We start from the raw sequence: 22,673 nt of genomic DNA on the forward strand, positions 1-22,673 counted from the left end.
TCCCCTCCGTTCCAGAAAAACTATTCCTGAAGCTTCCTAATGACCTCCATTTTTGCAAATCTGATGGTCAATTCCAGTCCTGGTATCACCCAATCTCTTCACACTCTTTGACTCAAATTTCTCATCTTTATTTCCCCCTAACCACTACACCAGCAGGGATTTTGTCTTTCAAATCACCCGACTTCCTGGAGTTTCTGCTTCACTTACTACTTGCTCTTTTCCATTTTTCTTTGTTGTTTCTTCTCCTCTTTCCAAGCTCTAAATGTCAAAGAAGTGTTCTCTGTCTTAACTTAGGCCGAGCCACTCATCTCGTTCCCTAGGTTTAATTACTCTATGATGATGCCTCCAAAGTTCCTATCCTGGCTCTAAACTCTCCCTGAGCTAGAGCCTACTGAGCACCTTCTCTTGAAGTCCAATGTACTTCTCAAATGGGCCACGTCCCAAACCAAGCTCTGTGATTACTCCCATGCCTTGCCCACCTCAATAAGCAGCCTACTTGATTCTTCTCTTACATTCTACAACAATCCGTCACCAAATCCTGCTCGTTCTACCATCAATATATACTCATATCCTGATTCCAACCAATTCTCACAAACTCCACTGTTACCACTTTAGTCTAAGCCACTTTCCACTCCCACCTAGATTAATACAACAGCCTCCTAATCCCTCTTGCTGCTTCTACTCTTGGCCCCCCACAAACAAACAACAGCCACAGTGACCTTTACAAAATGTATCTCAAATTGCACCACTCTCACACCCTTATTCAAAACCCCATTGACAGGCCGGACCGTGGCTCACTCGGGTAGAGTGTGGTGCTGATAACACCAAGGCCACGGGTTCGGATCCTATATAGGGATGGCCGGTTTGCTCACTGGCTGAGGGTGGTGCTGACAAAACCCCACTGACTTCTCAGAAAAATCCAAACTTGGTGTAGGTCTGGCTCTTGCTTCCCCTCAGTCTCCATTTGCACCATCTCTGCCTCATGTATTCTGTTCCAGTCTCACTGTCCTGCTGTTCCACACACAGAGCAAGCCTTCCTCTTCCTTCTGACTAAAGCACAACCTCCTTATCTCCACCTGCTTTATTCTCTCACTTTATTTAGGTCTCTATCAAATGTCACCTCAGGGAGGCTTTCCCTGACCACCCAATCTGGAACGCCATCTGCCTGGCCACTGATCACCCCTTTGCCCTTAACCTACTTGATTTTTCCTCACAGCATTTCCACGACAGACATTACGTACGTGTTTATTCATTCACTGTCAGTTCCTCCACTAGCAGGAAGACTAGGTCTAGATCATCCATTTTTCCACAGTGCTTAGACCACTGCCTGGCAAAGAGGAGGGTAAACACTATTAAATTAAGGAATTTGCTTACTTCCTGTCCCTACAATAAGCAAGGTAAATAAAGAGCCAAGAAGAATTGTTTCAAGAAATTATTTGGGGCCAAGCCTGTGGCGCACTCGGGAGAGTGCGGCGCTGGGAGCGCAGCGGCGCCCCCGCCGCGGGTTCGGATCCTATATAGGGATGACCGGTGCGCTCACAGCACTCACTGGCTGAGTGCGGTGAGGCTGGTCTCAAAAAGGACAAAAAAAAAAAAAAGAAATTATTTGTCATATTTCTGGGATATTCAAACAAAATTACAGAACTACTAGGTTCATGGACCTGACTCCAGGCAGAAATGAACCCAGGAAAGATTCTACTCTATCATATTTCCCATAGTGAGTTAATGCTGCAACTTCTAGCAAGCTATCAAAGTGTTAACCCAATTTTTCTGGGTACCTTTGTTGTATACTACTAAGATTCATTTTAATTATTAGGCTCCTTTCTTTTACTTTGTCAGCAAACTTTTAAATCTAATTAGGTAGTAAAGGGAAGATTATAAAAGATGTGTTAATAAAACCTTTGAATCAATATAGGTCACTCTCAGCAGAAAGACAAAGCTCCAGATGGAGGACGCTGCTGGAGACAAACACTGAACAGCAAGAGGCATGTTCAGTAACCCCTTATCTTCCCTCAGAACAAGGGAACAGAGCCAGTATCCCTAGATACAGGAAAGTGATAAGAGATCCCTTGATTTACTACATTCACTTCCCCAGAGATGAGCTTAGCATTTCTGCAACCTGTGTTAATTCTCTTGAGCCACCTGGACAAAGAAATGGGAAATATACTAAAAAATACAGTAAGTATTGGCCTGTGTAATTTTTGAAATCATCTCAAATTTGAGTATCTCAAATACCTATATCTGGAGTTTTACTCTTTCTAATATTTGAACAAAGTCACCTACTAAAAAAGTATCCCATCCTATCCAATACTTAAAATAAAACTAGGTTAGGCAGTGTGACTTAAGATATAAAATATAAAGGTGGTAACATGAACTTTCTTTTATTCATTATATAATCATAACTGTCTTCTGCTTTTCAAGATTTCAGACAGACTTATGATTTCCTTGACTTTTTTCTCCCTTCAGTCACATTAGGAAGGGCCTGAGAATAAAGAGTGTAATACCATACATATCATACAACTACTCTATTTTCCATATAAGCATAATCAGCAATTATAAATGTACCTAAACTTGTTAAAACCTACCAAAAAATCAGTTCAGATAACTAATCTTCAGATAACTAGTACATCTTTCAAGGATTACAGCTTCTTTTCTTCTTTGTCCTAGCTTCTCTATGTGACATTAACTACTAGCAGGTGCTCAGTTTTAGCTAGAAATTTCACTTAACATACTTATGAAAATGAATGTTTTTTCTCATACAGAGGTGATTCTACCCAATGAGTCCACCCAGAATCCCATGTGGAAAGAGGCATCTGGTGTTATCTGGATGAGCGTACTTCTTACCTCTCTTGGCTTACTGGCAATGGCAACGCTGCCATCTTTGTTGTATTTGATGGGTGATCCTCCTTCTTGTACCAGGGTTCCATACCCTGTGCTGGTGTAAAACGCAGGAACTCCAGCCCCACCTGCACGGATCCTCTCTGCAAGTGTACCCTACAGTGAGCAACCAACACTCCATAAAAAGTTCACTGAGCACACTTCTGTATGTGAGCACAGAAACATTGACAGACATGGTTTCTACTCTCCAGAGGCTTACAATTCTTTTTTATAATTGACACATAATAATTATGCATATTTCTGGGGTGCGTTGTGATATTTTGATACATGTATATAATGTGTAATGATCAAAGCAGGGTAATTAGTATATCCATCACCTCAAACACTTATTTCTTTGTTTTGGGAACATTCAAAAATCCTTTCTTTTAGCTATGTGAGAATATACAATAAATTACTGTTAACCACCTAGGGGCAAGCCAGGAACTGAATGGGCCGGCACCTTGATCTTGAACTTCCCAGGCTCTAGAACTATGAGAAACAAATTTCTGTTGTTTAAGCCACCCAGTCTACGGTATTTTGTTATAGCAGCGCAAGCAGACTAAGACAGTATACCTTTTGTTTTTGCAAAAATCTTTAAAATTGGATAGATACCAAATATAGTGCAATGCTATGATAAGCCCAGGTGACAGGGCTGCAGAGTGACCAGGTGTGACTGTAATACAATGAAGCCTCAGTTAGGAAGAACAACCTCCTTTGCATGCCCTCTGTATACAAGCACATATCATGATTTTATTACCGAAATTTTTTTTTAACTTCTGCTACATTATATTATTACCAACTTGGTGAAGTTTGTATATTTTCTCCTAACAAAAATAAAGCAAATTGGTGGGCTCAGTTTCAGAGATGAAGGCAGAGCATGTCAAAATAGAAGACTAACACAGATAGCTTGTAGACCCTTACTTTACTCAAATGACTTCAAAAAGTTTGCCTTTCGCTATGACAAAGGCTTTATCAGTTAGAAGATGATGTAGAAAATGAGTGAAAACTTCCTAGATTAACTGTAGTAACTACTTTCTTTGTAATAACATCAGTTTCCTGGAAAACTGGGCTCTGACCCCAACACTTACGTACTTTGTCCATGGGCTTTACTCTTCTGAAGTGTCTCAGCAAGACCAGATCATCCACAAATTTCTAATTCTATGATTCGTAAAAACTGACTTTTAGGGCCGGCCCGGTGGCGCACTGGATAGTGCGCCGCTTGGGAAGCGCGGCGGCGCTCCCGTCCGAGGGTTCGGATCCCACATACAGACCGGCTCCCGCTCACTGGCGGAGCGAGGCGCGGGACCAACACCAAGGCTTGCGATCCCGTTGCCGGTCCCCGGTCCGGTACAGGGGCAACACTGAGGGTTGCGATCCGTTGCCGGACACGGAAAAAAGACAAAAGACAAAAAAAAAAAAAAAACTGACTTTTAGGGCCGGCCCGGTGGCGCACTGGATAGTGCGCCGCTTGGGAAGCGCGGCGGCGCTCCCGTCCGAGGGTTCGGATCCCACATACAGACCGGCTCCCGCTCACTGGCGGAGCGAGGCGCGGGACCAACACCAAGGCTTGCGATCCCGTTGCCGGTCCCCGGTCCGGTACAGGGGCAACACTGAGGGTCGCGATCCGTTGCCGGACACGGAAAAAAGACAAAAGACAAAAAAAAAAAAAAAATGACTTTTAGGACAATCCTCAAACATATTAGAAAGTCCTTTTGCATGCTTCTGGCACAATATACGTTATAGTGCCAAGCTTAGATATTTTTACTATAAATACCTCCTTTTTCAGTGCATGGCAGCAGAAAACATTAATCCTCTAGCAATCAACAGGTGTGACCTACAAACAGAATTCCTTAGTTTGAAAAAGCAGCATCTATCCCCTCTGCCTTACCTCTCTTGCACAAAGAAATTCCTAGGAAGAAAAAAAGTAAAATCTTAAAATAAACTTAGTATTGTGAAAGAAAAGCAGAGAAATCTCACCTGAGGTGTCAGCTCCACCTCTAATTCACCAGATAAGAACTGTCGTTCAAATTCTGCATTTTCTCCCACATACGAAGAGACCATGCGTTTTATCTGCTTGGATTGAAGTAAAAGACCCAAGCCGAAGTTGTCAACCCTAAAAAGAAAATGAAGGTACCTTATAATTAAAGAAGGGACTTCTGATAGAACACTAATATCACATATACATACACACACACGTATATACATGTGATACATATATATGTGATATATATATGTGATACATATATATATGTGTGTTAGGCATTTAACCAACATTCTCTCTCAGTCCCCCACCACCCAAAGAAACTTGCAAGGTAGCTATTCTTTTCTGATTTTGCAGTTGAGGAAACTAAAGCCCAAAAGGTTTAAGTATCTTCCCCCCCCCAGATCTTAGGCGGTAAGGGACACAGCCAATATTCAAACTTATGTCAATCCTACAATTCTACCCCACACCTTTTGTTCTGTCCACCACTCCAAAGTTAAGTGAGTCTGGGTGGAAGACAAGCAAAGTGATGGATTGGTTCTTGCCCTATGCTTTGGAGGCATTTGTAAATGAATAGCAATGCTGCTGTCCTAATCATAATGACTCTAAAGGAAGATATGGATGGAGAAGCTCTTTCTGTTCTAAAAAGGAGAGAGGGACTTACTCAGATTTAAGAGAGAAGATCAGCATACTCATTGAAAACATTGAAATATGGACCCAAATTATAAAGAGCTATGAACATTTTCCCTATATTATAGATATTTTGCACAAGAAAATGTACACACTTGAACATTTTTAAGAACAACAAAAAATAAATCAGCAATTACAAACCAGGGAAAAGATTATAGATAGCAAGAATAATCCTGTATCTGTTAAATTACATATAAGATGGTTTAATATCTCTATTATTTTAAAGTTCGAGTTCAATTTATTATTAGAAATATTGCACGCGGTATTGGCTTTTTTTTTTTTCTTTAGGTGAAGGTCTCCAAGTTGGTACCTTTCTTCTCTATTTGTATTATTTTTTTTCATTTATTTATTTATTTATCTGTTTGTTTATAATAAATACTGGCAGCTGGCCAGTACAGGGATCCAAACCCTTGACCCTGGACTTACCAAAACCATGCTCTAACCAAATGAGCTAACCAGTCAGCCCTATTTCTATTTTTTTACAAAGCAAAATACACCTAGAATTTCACGCAAAGTCAATGTGACAAGACGGGTTAATAATTGGATGAATATTTTTTCCATTTTCAGTCACCTTTTCCCTCTCTTTTACTCAAAAGTTTCAAAAATACTTAAACCTACTAGAGAAAGAAAACATTTCTAAGGTAACAAAGAATACCTGATCTTAAGCTATAAAACTATTTTTTAAAGTGAAATATTTTTAATGGTGAAAACCATAATATGACACCACTACAAACATAAAAGAATGGCTAAATAAAAAAGAAGGAAATACCAAGTGTTAGCAAGAATGTGAAACAACCAGAACTCTCATATGTGCTGAAAGGAATGTAAATCGATACAACCACTTTGGAAAAACTGTTAGCAGGATCTATTAATGCTGAACATATTCATATGCTATGAGTCAGCAATTCCACAACTGGGCCTATACCCTACAGGAATGCACACTTATGCTCACCAAAAGACATGTATAAGAATATTCATATCAGCACTATTCATATGGCCAAAAACTGGAGCCTCCCAAATGCCCATTGACCATAAAATAGATGGTGTAGCCACACAGTGGAACACGATACAGCAGTGAGAAGCAATGCTCTACCACCAGCAGCAACAATGGATGAATCACAGACAAAATGTTGAGCAAAAGAAGCCAGACACAAAAGAGTACATACTAAATTATTTACAAGAAGTTCAAAATCAGAAGAAAGGAATGCATGAGATCAGACATAAGGATAATGGTTAGCCTTGGTAGTGGAGAAGAGTGACCAGAAGGGAGCATGACATGGGGCTTTCTAGGTACTGCACATTCTGTCCTTAGCTGGGTGTTGGTTACATGGGTGTGCAGTTTGTGAAATCCAAACTGTACACTGATGATATGTTCACTTTTCTATATTACTCTATACGATGCTTCAATAAAGTTTTTTAAAAGATAGAAACGTAGTGATAAAGTCTGGAGTACCTCCTAGACACAGAAGTCTTTATTTCTGATCTCTCCTTCTTAATTTAGTGCCCTAATGGTTCCTCCCCTATGGAGCTTATGTCACCTGCACAGTTCCTTCATCCAACAATGCTTGACTGAGCATTACTCTACCGCAGGAATGGCTGGGCCCTGGGCAGCTCTGCGATTATCAAGAAAATAAACATGTAACCTATATTTACAACAGAGGGAGAGACGGGGTAAGAGAATTCTGCACAAAGTGTGATAAAAACACTTCGGATGGAGAACCCAACTGTTGGAAAGGAGAAGGAGAGCAGAAAAGCCTATGGAAGAAAGAAGCCTTATACAAGGTGGCACTTAAACAGACATAAGCAAAAATAATGCGTTTTTGAGAACAGAGTAGGGAATGGATGTGATGGGGGAAAGAGGCAGATGGGCAGCTTTGCAAAGATGAGCTCAATAGGTGTTGAGTGGACTGGCATACGGACTGAAAGCACAAGAGAGTCAGGAGAGGTAGAAAGCAGGCAAGGTTGTGATCTGCCCCACAGAATTTCATCCTGAATGATATGGAGACCCTCTGGATAATTTTAAGCAGAATAGTAACAGGGCATGCAATTAACTGGAGAAGGGCTGGCCAGTTAGCTCAGTTGGTTAGAGTGCCAAGGTGTTATAATACCAAGGTCAAAGGTTTGGATCCCCTCACCGACCAGCTGCCCAAGCAAACAAACAATTAGATGGAGAGATTCAGAGATGAATGGCAGTGAGACTGAGTAAGAGGCTTGAAATAGTCCAAACAAATAACTTTGAGCTTCTGAACTAAGGCAGTAGTACTGGGAATGGAGAAGAAGGAACAAATAAAGGGATATTTGGGGAAAATAATCCCTTTATAAGACTTGTTGCCCATCCTGACCTAGATACAGATCCACTCCAGAATTCTGGATTTGGCAATGGAATATAGTGGAAGAGTGGGCTGGGGGGAAACCAATCTAATGTCATTGATTTAATGACATCCACTTGTTTGGAAAGGTGTTATGTATGGCACCTTGTCTGACGAACCACTGACATTTCTCCTAACAATCGCCTTTCCTCCCACCTTCACTCCACTCTGCATCCTCATAACCCTCATGAATATGAGGATGCACAGTGCACACGTGGCCATTCCAGCTCAACTGACTCCTTCCTGATTCTGAGAATGTATCATCTCCAAGCCTCTTACCCCCCAGGCAGTCCCGGCACACTGTACTTGGCAAAGTGGTCCAGGTAACAGTCAACCTTAAAGTTTCACAACCTTAAAATACTGAATCTGATAACATTTCCCACCCACTATTGGCATAAAAGAAACAGATGCGCAATTCATTCTCATTTGTTTTGAAAGAAAACTAAATAACCTAAGTATTTTCAAGAGTACTTTCAAGAAATGGGAAGAATTCCCTGCAGATTAACAATATACTTGTCCACTAGAGGTCTCCAGACCCATAAAGATTTTCCCCCTTTCTACGACTACTTCCCACCCATAGTCCTCCCCGCCCTCCATTCTCCATGCTCTCTCACACACAGTGCCTTCTGACTGCTTGTTTGTTTGTTTCTTTGAGTCCACTCCTAACTAATACATGGCTAGGTTCCCAGTTCTTCAGGTGAACAACTGGATTGCCCCAAACTCAACTCCACCTGCAGCCTTCCCCATCTCACCCTATTCTCACAGATGCTCAGTACAAAACTAATGGAATGATCTTTAACTTCTCTCTCACACACTCCACATCAAATCAGGAAACCCTGTCTCTACTATCAAAATTTATCCAGAATCTGACAATTTCTCACTCCCTCCTCTGTGCCCTGCACCATCTCTTGCCTGGATACTGCAGTGACCTTCCCTGCTTTGGCTCCTGCCCCTACAATCTACTCGCAACTTGGCAACCAACGAAGCCTTATAAAATATAAGTCAGAATATGGCACTGCTCTGCTCAAAACCCTGCAATGGTGCTCATTTATCAAGAGCAAAATTAACAGTGTCTAGAGCAGCCTGCAAGCCCCCGTGTGATCAGATGCCCTTTTATGTCTCTGACCTCCCTCCGCCCATTCTCCTTTTTGCTCACTTCTCTACCTCTGCCGGCCTCCTAACTCCCTCAAACACACCAGGCATACCCCACCTGGGGGCCTTGGCACTGGCCTTTCCCTGCCTGGGAAACTCTTCCCCCAGATAGCTACATGGCTCACTCCCTCATTTCTTTCATGTGTCTGCTCAAATGTCACCTTAACAGTCCCATCCTGATCACCCCACTGAATACTAATAAGCCAGAAATCTGCTCTAACTGAAGTCAGCTAAATTCCTACTAGCCTGGGGGAATCCGGAACAAGACAACAGCCACATCCACACATTCTAGAACATTTACCACAAGTCTACTTTTAACCTGCCACCAGACTTACCAGCACCCGAAGAAGTTATATTAACTTAGGAATGCAGAAAATGTATCTCACAAGCCTCACTCATAGATCTATACCTAGGATGCAACTGAGAACCAATCAATAACCTATGTAATGCTATGTAACCAACAGAAAGACTGATGTGCTAACTAAAGGATTGTCTCTTTTCTCCCCTTTGTTCTTCACTTTTCTGTGATTGTAAAAATGCTAAAGTTCTGTTGGCCCTTCAGAAGACACTTCCCAAGGCAACTTGGTCGTATTTTCCTGGGCCACAGTTACACATATTGGTCTCAAATAAATCCTGATATTTTATCAGTGCCTCCGATTCTTTTCTCAGGTCTACATTACTGAAACCTGCCCCTCCACTTTCATGCTCCCGATCCCCCTTTCTTGATCTTTTTCTTTTTCCAAGGCATATTTAACTTTCTAACATATTGGAAAATTAACTTATTTGTTATGTTCAATACATACTGCCAACCTCTCCGCACTAGAACGTAGGTCCATGATGCAGGAATCTTGGTCTGTTTTGTTGTTCGCTTTTGTATCCCAAGCTCCTGCAAGCATATGCAGCACATAAAGAGAACTACACAGATATTTGCTGGGCATTTAAGTGAATTTATTCCTCAATTCCACTTTCTCCTTCCTCATTAGCTCCTCTCTAATAAAAATGAAAATCACCAAGTCATTATGCAGGTATTTTCTGTTTGCCTCTCAGGAGCCATTCTCCAACTTCTAGCCTGCCCTGTGCCTGGGGTAGCTGATCTGGAGGCTGAATCAAGGGACTCTCTTTCTCTCTGGCTTCTGACTGGGGTCAGCCAGTGGGAGGCACCATCAGGAGGAGAGGTGAGAAGAGAATGATGTCAGGATTTGCATTCCTTGGGCTCTTTCCCTGACAAGCTGCAGCATGTTGGATAACCCTCTCCACAAAGCTTTCTTCCAGATTCTGGTAACAGTTCCCTCCCCTCATCCATTCAGACCTAGGGCTGGTGGTAACAGCACTCCTCTGTTACCACCTCCAGTGTTCTTTAGTACTCACGTTGCTTTCCCTCAGCCCTGACCAAAGGATCCCTTTGGTAAACTGCTGAGTTACCCAGTATGAGAGTACCACTAACATCCTCTAGAGCCCTGTCTAATTAAATCATAACAATGAAATGATCCATGACGGTAGATATGGTCCATTTGCTTTCTGTGGTTTTATATATCTGAATCTCTCTCCAAGCCTACAAGTTCACACTAAAAACCAGACTAGAGTTGATCATTCATTAGCTTGGGAATTTTCCTAATCATTCTTTGATGGATCTCTGTTTGTCTTTTCAAGCCATTATACACTTGAACTTGGCCGTGTTTGGAGATGACCTCTCAGTATTTGTTGATCTTGGCTCTGGGAATCATTGCGTATTTGGCCTTTACTTTGTTTTTAGGAAAGTATCTTGGCATGGCAACTGAGAAGTGCATAAGATGCTTAGCCCAGGCTACCGTCTGACCAGGTGCAAAGTCAGTCTTCATACTTTGAAAAATGCTATTAGATAGCTTATAATTAGAGTGTATTTCTTCCCACACACTTTCCAACTCACAAATTCAGCAAATATGTATGTTTTACCTACTATCATCAGACACTAATGATAAAAAATAATTAAGACAAGTCCCTTACCTCTAAGAGCTCACAAATATAAAAGAGAAGATGTGCTATTTTGAAAATGAGGAACATATCATTTCTAATAGAGAAATGCATATATTAAAGCACTTATAACTCTTTAATACTAAAGATAATGCTGATGGAATTTCAAATAGACCTGTAAAGTCTTTCTTTCATTGCTGAAAGAGAGCTGACGATTTACAATTTCGTGTGCAAATAGCTTTTCGCACCATAACTAAATGTGCCTTAATGTACATGCCATTATTTTTTTTTTATTTATTTATTTTTTTTTTAAAGATGACCGGTAAGGGGATCTTAACCCTTGACTTGGTGTTGTCAGCACCACGCTCAGCCAGTGAGCGAACCGGCCATCTGTATATGGGATCCGAACCCGGGGCCTTGGTGTTATCAGCACCGCACTCTCCCGAGTGAGCCACGGGCCGGCCCAACACATGCCATTATTAAAATTGCCATTATTACAACAACATGGATGGATCTAGAGAGAATTATATTAAGTGAAACAAGTCAGGCACAGAAAGAGAAATATCACATGTTCTCACTTATTTGTGGGAGCTAAAAATAAATAAATAAATAAATAAATACACAAATAACCTGGGGTGGGGGGAAGAAGACACAATAATTACAATTCCTTGAGGTTGATATGACAAGCGAACAGAAAGGACATTGTTAGGAGGAAGGAAGAAGAGGGAGGAGGGAGGGAGGTTTCGGGAATTGGCCACAATAATCAACCACATTGTATATTGATGAAATAAAATAAAATTTTTAAAAAATAATAATAATAAAAATAAATAAAATAAAGTTGCCATTATTAAAATGATGGTTTATTGTTGACCATTTGGATATTCAATCCCACTATGATAAGTGCTGGCTGTATATCTCATCTTCCACCAAGACCGGCAACATTATTATGATTAATGAAATTCCTTTATACATCATCTAGAGTAATGGCATAACTAAAATCACAACTCCTTGATTTTGTTAAGACATGTGAACAGAAATGATGTTGATGCGGGGGAAGAGGGAGAGAGAGGGAGGAAAAGGAGGAATTGATAAAGGGACACAAAAATCAACTATATTACTATATTGTATATTGATAAATTAAAATAAAAAAACTTAAAACAGATTTCAAATTGATGTCCATATTGCCTTATAAATAATAGTCTAGAATAATAAAGAACATAAAAGGACATCTTTAAATTTTAAAATGCAAGATTTATTAAATCTAACTTTAAAAAATATTTTTTTTTTCTTTTTTTCAACAGATGACCGGTAAGGGGATCTTAACCCTTGACTTGGTGTTGTCAGCACCACGCTCAGCCAGTGAGCGAACCGGCCATCCCTATGTGGGATCCGAACCCGGGGCCTTGGTGTTATCAGCACCGCACTCTCCCGAGTGAGCCACGGGCCGGCCCTAAAAAATATTTTAAATTTAGAAAAATAAAATTACATCAGCCCGGGGCCTTGGTGTTATCAGCACCGCACTCTCCCGAGTGAGCCATGGGCCGGCCCTAAAAAATATTTTAAATTTAGAAAAATAAAATTACATCAGATTAAGATATAAAGTCTTTATTTATATCTTAACATAAGATAAAGCACGTCTGCTTTACTTATGATTATGAATGATGGTACCAAAAATGTTTGTAACCTCCACTCTTGACCTTCTTAAACACTATCTTCTGATTCTTGGACATACTGCTCAGGTAAATAGGAAAAAATTTCATTTCGTTGATAAACTCTGTTCTAATATTATCAAGAAAATTCTCATTTCTTTCAAACCAATTATTTCAAAAATGCACATTTACCCTGCATTGTTGCTGACTGCAGTTAGTCCTTTTACTCCAGTCTTTAGTAAAGCTCCTATAAGATTCTCTGGAATTCCACATAGCCCAAAACCTGTAATAAACCCAAAAGATAAACAATTTATGAAGAGGGTAATTTTCCTTCAGGTAAACGTGTGTGTTATTCTTTTTAATAGATAAGAAAAAAAATGAAGCACATTATTAGATCTATTAAGTAAAATGCACAGAAATGTCAGCAACTCAATAAATGGTCATATAGGTATATCCAATTGTTTTATACCATTATATATATAGCACCAGATACTACTATCAAATCTTTGAATCACAAATATAAAGTCGAATGCAAGTACAACCAGTTTATATGGCTACATACTACTTATCTTGCATTTAACCACATACGTATTATTGTGCCATTTTATAATTCAACTCTCATATAGTTACTTTTTCAAATTACTTTTTCAAGCATATTTGTTTTATACGCCTGAGTAGATTTTGCAGTATTGGAAGCCTAATCTAATTATTCTCATTTCTTATATTGTCCACAATTCCTCAAAAAGTTCTGAGTTTGAAAAGGACATTCAATTATCAGTTCAGTGAATGAATGAATGGAAAGCAGCCCTATAAATAAGGCTAGATCGCATTTAAAAGAATCAAGTTTAGTGAGTTTAATGCAAGTTTAATGAGTGTGAGGCAGTGATTCTAAAAGACATTCCAAACAAGAAGAAGCAATAGAACTTGGGGGGGGGGGGCGGGCAACACAGATAAATGCTCATGTGTACTCTATCTCATAATATAAGGAGCAATAAAAGAAGTGGCTAGGTGTGAGCTGATGAGATCAATGCAAATGTTTCAAGTTAAATAGAACTCCCAAGGAACTAGGGATTTTTCAAAGGTACTAATAAGATATTGTCACTTGGAAGATTCAGTTTTCAAAATAATAGGAAAAATAAATAAAAATCTCTCAGTCTAAAAGTCTATGGCCATAAAACCCTGAACAGGCCCAATCTCATCTGATCTTGGAACTTAAACAGGGTCAGGCCTGGTTGGTACTTGGATGGGACAAAAAAAAAGAAAAACACAGAAAGAAAGAAAAAGTAAAATATTAATTGTTAAACCTTGTAAACTTTCAGAAAGGGGACACTGTAATAAAATAATAGATAATATAATATACAATAAACACACCAGAAATAAATGGTGAATAAATAACTAAATAGTAAACTAATTGCATTTCTAATCTACACAGCTTTGTCACTGTGATTACCCTGCTTCCCTAAAAACATAAGAACATTACCATAAAAAGGAAAACAATATTATTACTCACCACCAACCAGAACCTTTGCACCATCAGGGATGTCTTTTACAGCTTCCACTGGATCTGTATAAAATTTGGTATGGCGACAAGTACTGGTTGAAAAGTAGCAGACACAGCGCTGAAACATTAAAACATATTTTTAAGTGAATAATCATTTGTAAATACAGCTTTACTTTACATGCACAGCAATTTGGTCAGATTTCTACATGCAACAATAATTTCATTATCCCCTTTTTATATACATTTTTTAATTGACAAGTAAAAATTGCATATATTCATTGCATACAACATGATGCTTTGGGAGAGATATATACTATGGAATGCCTATATCAAGCTATTCAACATATGCATTTCCTCACGTACTCACCATTGTTTTGTGGTGAGAACACTTAAAAATCCATTCTCTTAGCAATTTTTGAGTATATAATATATGCTTATTAACTGTAGTCACCATGATGCACAATAGATCTCTTGAACTTATTCCTCCTGTCTACCTGAAATTTTGTGTCCTTTGACCAACTCCTCAATCTCCCACCCCCAGCCTCTGGTAACCACCATATTACCCTTATGTTTCTATGACACTATTCCCTCTTTAGAAAAGCTCAGCTTTAAGTGGTTCATCCTTAAAAACAAAATGGACATACTCTATCTACAGATTATCACTAGAATTCCCTTGTGATTGATATCCTCTAACTGTGTCATTTGTGGCAACTCAAAAGAATAAAAGTAGATAATACATTTACTGGGATTCAAATTCATAATAACGGTGTCATTAAGCATCAATTTCTGACAGTAACCTAAATCTTCCACTCAATTCACAAATATTTACTGAGAACGTACTATGTGCTAAATTTTGTGCTATTTACTCCAGCACAGTATTAAGACATGACTGCTGCTCTCCAGGAAATTAAGTACAATGTAATCAATGCTACAAATGCCTACACGGTTGGGCCCCTGATCCAATCTTAGGTGTCAGAGAATGCCTTCTAAAGGGATAAGTCAAGAACGGCATACAAAACTACTCATCTCCCTACAGGGCTTGAGTTTATGGATGCTGTAGAAAAGTAGCAAACTATTATCTGCAAGGGAGGCGTGGCTAACCTTACCACAGTGTGCTATTTGGTCCCAAGTAAGTCATCTAGTGAGCACCCATAAACAATCAGTTGTAAACTATTTCTCTCTTTATACTTTATCCACAATATAGATAAGATAAAATGAGAAAGCAAATTCTAGGGCACTCACTCACTCATACTCAACATCACTTCTCCTCTATTTTCACTATATATTCAACCTAAAAAGACAGGGAGTAGAGACAGTAACATCTGAATCCTGATTCACTGCCACCTTAACAAGCCCAGTTGTAAGCTCACAGCCATTGCCCAACAGAGTCTCCCAGACAGACACAACCTGATGTAGCCAAGGAAATAGCATAAATGAGTGTCTATCATTTTTTTCTTCCTCTAAAAACGCCTTTCAAGCGGAAACTGGAAGGGCCAGGAAAAAGAGAATTTACCACTAAGACTACTATCTGCTAATCTCTTGGTATTACTTTAAGAAATCCTGAAAACAGCAATGAAAAACAAATCTTATTTCCCAATTTCCCTGGAACATGCAGAATACTCCAAGTCCTCAACTGGGCTCAGGGGACAAGCATCTCTGACTTGGAGGAGAGTGGCTTTTATTGGAATTTTGAGAGAGAAAGAGAACACTAACCAGAAAAACCCACTCAACTATGAACTTCCAGTGGGGTCACCTTTTGAGAATCCCAACTTGACTTGGAGAAGTTCTGCCACTTGGCAGTGAGGGAAGGGCTCCCCTCACCCTCAATTAAAATATATGGAACTTGGCAGTAAGTTCAGTGAGGTGGTGCCCAAGAGTCTATATTTTTCTCAAGTACCCCCCAAGTAATTTGGATTTGTGATCATTCAAAACTCAGTGCTTTAGAAATCATCTACCCCTGGGCTGGCCGGTCAGCTTATGGTGAGAACATGATACTAATAACAGCAGCAAGATCTGGGGTTTGATCCCTGAACCAGCCAGCCACAAAAAGAAAAAAAATAAAAGAAAGAAAAAATAAATCGTCTATCACAACTACTGAATGGGAAGACTGAGGCCTAGAAAGTGAAAGGAACTTGCCCAAATCACCCTGCAAATGAGCAAGTGACCCCAGGCCAGAAAAGAAAATGGGACTCCTCCTACGTTCCAGAACCTAGAAGCAATAAGAATGACTATGTTCCTAGGGAATGTAAGAAGGGCTCAAGATAATGAAGAGCTTGCAGGTGCTCAACTTTGGTATTTTCATTATTCATACCTTCAGTTAATATTTGTTATCTGTTATATTGACATTTGATATCTATTTATTGAGACACTAACTTTTACTACAATGGTTTTTGTCCTCACAAAACTTACCATCTAGTTTGGGAGACAGTGTGACATAATAGGCCACACTTAGGGTCAAAAATACCCTAGTTTCAAAGCCACAGTTGTATGACCCTGAGAAAATTACTTAACCACACGGTCTCTGTGGGGAGCGAGAGGGGTGGTGAACGGGGACTTGATTTTAAGTTTACAAGGAGATGATAATATGTATAGAAGCCCTGTTCCAGGACTACAGAAGATACCCAGGGGACGGTAGCTTCCTTTGGGGAAGACAACTTTTCCTCTATTCCCTCCAGGGCAGTAAGATCAACCTGTCATGTACTGGAGTTTAGTTTCAATTTTTAACCTCCACTCTCTGCCCTACACAGACATACACGCACATACATACACACATACACGCATCACTGATGTTACAAAAAAGTATTTTAACATGACTATCTATTATACTTTACATAATACAATTTCATGAAAAAAACAGTGTACCAGCTGCTACCAAAATAAATAAATAACCTTCAAGATTGCAGAGATTACCTGAAAGAATGAAGCAGTGAACAAACAGCCTTGACATCTATTCTGGGAACCATTTATTTCACCCAGGTCTTCCTTTATATTCACATAAAGTATTTCATTTTGTTTTTCCACTTTCCTACCTTCAGCAGCATTCCATTTTATTGTTGTTACTAATTTCTGCTATTACAATTGGGAGAGGGAAATAGTAACAACTGATCACTCAAAAGTAAGAAATAATCAAAATTCTTACAGTGCAAAAATGTTTGTACTAAATGTACTTCTCCTTTTAAAATCCTCTCCAGGGGCCAGCCCGGTGGCGCACTGCTACAGTGCGGCGCTTGGGAGCGCGGCAGCGCTCCCGCCGAGGGTTCGGATCCGACATACAGACCGGTTCCCGCTCACTGGCTGAGCGAGGTGCGGACGCAGCACCAAGGGTTGTGATTCCGTTGCCGGTCCCGGTCCGGTACGGGCGCGACACTGATAACACCAAGGTCCTGGGTTCGGATCCCATATAGGGATGGCCAGTTCGCTGACTGGCTGAGCGTGGTGCTGACAACACCAAGTCAAGGGTTAAGATCCCCTTACCGGTCATCTTTAAAAAAAATTAATAAATAAAATAAAATAAAATCCTCTCCACTTCACCCTGTCCTCTACTTTGAATTCTCACACTTAACCTCTGAAGTCTTAGTCCACTGTTGAACCAAAATTTTATCTCATGACTTCCTAACCCCAAATCTCCTTCCTTTCTAAACACTTCTACCATTACTTCTTTTACCTAAATTCCTTTTTCCTGTCATTTATTCTGACAATCTTTCAGTGAAAATCCACAAGGCATACTGCTTTTTTATTTTTAAATAAACCCGTCTGAATGGTACAGAACTGTACACCCAGGTGATATTTACTTGTCACCTTACAGTTAAATAGATCATGGCACAGCAAGGTCGATATTGTCCACTTCAGTGTCAGAGTTTGATAAACAGAAGTGGAGAGGATAAGCCAAATGCAGAGAAGTGAAGAGAACCATGTCAGAAGGAGAGGCAGTAACACGCGGGTGGAGGCGCACACTCAGGGACTTTTGCGGAGTATGCTGTCACCGCCAAGAGGGGGTACTGTGTGTCGAAATGCCCTAGCTGTCCAGCAGTGGACCAGAGCCTGCCAAAGGCAGAACGATCATCTTGACCTTAACACAGAACAAAACACTGCCAATTAGGCGCTTGTGACATGAGTAAACCTCAAGGATCAAGGAGCTTACGGGAGGTTACTGACACTAGGCAATTCTCTACAGCAGTGGCACGCTGTTTCCAAGGGAACGTACATGTTCTGATCCGACGTTGGAGGGATGCTCAAAGCTCTAAAGGAGCACAGATGAAGGAGGGACTCATCCTTCCTGGTGGATCAGAAAGCTTGAGGAGTTTGCCAGGAGTTAAAATACTAATCAGGAATGGGGATTCCAGACTGGGAAGCTACATGAGTAAAGGTACAGAGAGATTAAGAGGAGGGCTTGTCGGTGAGCTCAGCAGTTAATACACGGCATTATAACACCACGGTCAAGGGTTCGGATCCCCGGACTGGCCAGCTGCCAAAAAAAAAGATCCAGTGGTTGGCATCCTACAGAATTAGGTCCCACAGAGGGAAGATGGTGAAGATAAGTCTGATGAAAGAGAGACTGGGGCAGGGTGTACAAGGCCTTAAAGAATACACTACAGAGTTTCAACCTCATCCATCAATAAGGAAGGGACGGCAAAGCTTTTGAAACAGAGAGATGTCAAAACTTGGAAAATAAAGCCTGAATCAAGAAAGCAGCAGGGGAACTCATTCTTTCCTTCCTTCATCCATTTGTTCAAAAATAACTATTTTGTACCAACTATACTAAATACTAAGGGTACAGAGTTAAAGCAAATAACTTAAAAAAAAAAAAAAACCCACAGGTATAGTCCCCGTGATGATGAAACTTACAAACTAGCAAGCGTAATAGTCACGAAATAATTACAAAAATGCAAACACATTCGTAACATTCAATTGGGGAGCTATGAAAAGGAAATAGATGGTTGTTGGGAAAGAATACCAGGGACAGCACGGAGGGACATTTCAGAAAGAGGTGCACATATGAAACTTGGTGATCAGCTTGGTGCAGAAAGAAAAGGAGAGGATGGCTCCAAGATTTCCAGCTTACACACTGGATGGATCCTAGTGCTGTTAACCATAATGGAAAAAAACAAACAAGAAAGGAAAAAGCCACTTTATGGCTGGTTCATTTTGGGTCAGAAAGAGCTTTAAGTGCTGAGTGACATCCAGGTGGAATTACCCAAAGAGTTGTACCAGAAGGGCTAACTGCAGCTCAGGAGAGTCTGGGGTTAGAGACAGACTTCGGAAAAGATAGTTTGAAGGAAGAGAGGAAGGTAAAGTGTTAATGGTAGTTTTATAATTTTTTCCACTAATAATTTCCTTTGGTAAATGGAAAATTATATCAAATGCTCCCCCATAGCATTTGTAGAGGAAAAAAGATACCTTAGTCTACTTTAACCAAGGCCCATTCCAATGGCTCTGAAAGTGCAATCTTCAAACCTGCAGCATCACATCACCATGAACTTACTAATGCAAAGTATGGAGATCAGCCCAGGACCTACTAAATTCGAAACTCTGAGGGTAGGCACAACAATCTATTTTATACAGCCTCCAGGTAATTCTGAAGCATGCTAAAGTTTGAGAGACACTGGACTTGCCTATCATAAAAAAAATTTTTAAATGTTTTAATAACTATCTCATTTTACCTGTTGGTATGTTTACTAGAAAAACTCCCAATTTTTTATTACAGTAATACTTAAGTTTACTGCTTAAGTTAGCCTGCAGGGTTCTCTCATCCACTTATTAGACATGTGTTGAATGTCTATTCTTTGCAGAGTAGTGTGTAATGTTGAGGGAAACAGAGAATAAGGCATACAATATGATTCCTGCCAACAAGAAACTTTCAGCTGGTTTAGAAGACATTTGAAAAGTTAAACAAGTACATAGGTATTACAGTTCAACAAAAATAGGAGGTGAGGCATGGTAACACCAAGGTCAGGGGTTCAGATCCCTGCACCAGTGAGCAACAGGAAAAAAAAAAAACAAAGAGAAGGGCCGGCCCGTGGCTCACTCGGTAGAGTGCGGTGCTGATAACACCAAGGCCACGGGTTTGTATCCTATATAGGGATGGCCGGTTTGCTCACTGGCTGAGTGTGGTGCTGACAACACCAGGCCAAGGGTTGAGATCCCCTTACCGGTCATCTCTTAAAAAAAAAAAAAAATTAAAAGAGAGAGAGAGAGAGAGAGAAAGAAAGAAAGAAAAAGAAAAGAAAAGAAAGAGAAGTGAGTTGAGGATTTAAGCGAAGTGAGGGCACCTTACTAAGTGCCATGAACTGGGGAAACACTCTGGGACTCAAGAGTTGGACTTAGGATAATTAAACCTGAAAGGCGAAAGTCTGCAATCTGATATTGAACTTTCAGTGAGATACAGCAAAACCTTTAATTTGTAGCTCCTTCATCTAAGAGGTCTGCTGGCCTTAAAAAATGGTTAAATGATTATACTCAAGGTGGGAAAACCTCAAAGTGAGTAAATTACACTTAGGCAAATAAGAAACTGACTGCACAGAGAATGTTATTGACCTTGCCCAAGGGTATAGCTGTGTGCTGGTTTGCATCAGCCTCAGCACCCTCAGCAAACTGACTGAAGGTCAAATTCCCTTTTAGTAATGCTTTATATATCCAAAGCTATCCGCAGTTATCACAATGCGTCCTAAGCCGCATGTAAGAGTAAAATGGTCCAGTTCTGAATCATTCCCTAGCACTTACCAAAGGGGCTTAGGGGCCCCTCTGGGTTCTCAGCTCTTATATCTGATGCGGAAAAGAGAGAAGAGCAATGGGTCGAGGTGTCCTCCGGGAGTACGCACCCCTGTGCAAGACACTCTTCCAAGCTCAGAACTATTATTCAGTATGCTGGGAAAACAAAATGTTTTCCCTTCCAAGGAAGAGGCTCCCGAGGTTACTGAGGTGGCCAGGGTAGGAACACCCTCCTGAACCTGGCGCTCTGGTCTAGTATTTGGCTCCTAGTAAAGCGGACAGGAATACTGCTGGAGCGTGGGCTCACAGGCGGGGACAGTGCATAGCGCAAAAACACTCATCGGTTAACAATCCACAGCAAAAGTGCCTCCGGATACCACTCGGTGGGGAGTCGTTAGTAAAGGCGTAACGAAAGCCACTAATCTGGATCCGAGGGACCTCGAGAGAAGGGGCGCCCGCGCCCACAGACCGCGCGGAGCCACGGTCAGACCTCAACAGGTTTCCCCGCTTGCCAGGCAAGCAGCCCAGACGAGCGCTCTGGTCCGCTGGGCGGCACAACCATGCAGGCGAAGACCGGGCGCGGCACCCCACCCCCGCCGCGCCCAGCATCCGCCCCCTTGGAGGCGAACTGGCGCCGAGCTGTGGCTAACCCGGTTCCGGGCCTCTAGGGGCGTCTATGCTCGTGATCCCCCGTGTGGGGCGCAAATCTACCTCCTGCTGCCTCCACCCCTTTTCCTCCATAAACTGGCGCATTCCTCGCCCTGCTCGGCCCGCCAGAGCCCCCTCCTAAGCTTAGGCGGGCGCGGCGAGCACTGGAGGCTGCCCGCGTGCTGGGGACGCGTGACCGGGGGACGCGCGCGAGCCCCGCAGGGTGCGGTGGCGCTGCCAGGCGTCCTCCTGCCCCTTCTCGGCCGCTCGGCGCGCTTCCTTGTCGCGTCTCACCCCAGCGGGGAAGGAGATGCAGAACGTCAACCGCAGACCCGGCGAGGCCAGGCACACGTCGGCGCGTCGGCGCGGCCGGGCACCGTGGGAACCACGGATGCCAGCTCCTGGGCTGGGGAGGGTGGGTATGGGCAGAGAAGGAAAAGCGGACACCGCTCGGGGTTTTGTTCGCGTCCTTCCCGCGCGTAGCCCTCCCCTTCGCCCGCGCTTTACCTTGGACCAGGCGCCCCCGGAGCCGCGGGCGGAGGCGCAGAGTCGTGGCCCGCAGGAGAGGAGTTTGAGAGCCGCCATCTTCGGGGCCTGGCTGCGGGAGGAGGCGGCGGGCTGGGGCGCGCGTGTGAGTGTGTCAGAGCGCGTTGCCCCCGCCGCCTCCGCGTCACTCACTGGGAAGGAAGGCGCGCAGGGGGCGGGCTGGAGGCTCGACCGCGCGTCGCTGACGCCCGCTGCCGGCTGCCGGCTGCCGCCTTACACAGAAGCGAGGCTGGGAGCGGCCGGCGGTCAGTTCCTGTCCCGGGTCCCGGCGTATTCGAGGCCGCTGTGTTGGCGTGCACTTGCCGCCGCAGCCCTTATAGGTCGGTCCTTTAGCTTTGATGGCTCGCGGGTGTCCGCCTTCTCCTAGATCAGAGATGAGCCTTGGCCTAGGGGTCGGGCCCTCCAGGCGCGAGACGGTCTCCCGCGGAGCTTGTCGCTTTTCCAAGTCAGTATCTGACGTGTGTGGACTGCAGAGGGCCACCTCGAGCTGTTCCCCTGTCTGGACAACGTTCCCATTTCTACCACTTTTCGGCCCTTTCTCTCCATACCTGGCCCTGATTAGGTAGAGTAAATTTCCTCTGAGAACCTGCCAAGAATTATCT

The 22,673-nt window shown here is 42.1% G+C and overlaps 1 protein-coding gene across 1 annotated transcript in view; it reads right to left on the bottom strand.

Moving 5' to 3' along the window:
* OXCT1 (3-oxoacid CoA transferase 1) overlaps window positions 1–22,131 on the bottom strand; it is a gene marked incomplete at its 3' end in the record, with an annotated part of 76,472 nt that extends 54,341 nt beyond the window's left edge. The window contains exons 1-5 of the mRNA XM_008590606.1: window positions 22,033–22,131; window positions 14,179–14,287; window positions 12,861–12,951; window positions 4,855–4,990; window positions 2,845–2,994 (exon numbers count right to left, since the gene is read on the bottom strand). Coding sequence (XP_008588828.1) covers window positions 2,845–2,994; window positions 4,855–4,990; window positions 12,861–12,951; window positions 14,179–14,287; window positions 22,033–22,110 — 564 coding nt within the window. The remainder of the gene's footprint in view (window positions 1–2,844; window positions 2,995–4,854; window positions 4,991–12,860; window positions 12,952–14,178; window positions 14,288–22,032) is intronic.
* Window positions 22,132–22,673: the final 542 nt, after the last annotated feature.

This window comes from Galeopterus variegatus, unplaced genomic scaffold, assembly GCF_000696425.1.
Source record: "Galeopterus variegatus unplaced genomic scaffold, G_variegatus-3.0.2 Scaffold6227, whole genome shotgun sequence".
Classification (NCBI taxonomy): domain Eukaryota; kingdom Metazoa; phylum Chordata; class Mammalia; order Dermoptera; family Cynocephalidae; genus Galeopterus; species Galeopterus variegatus.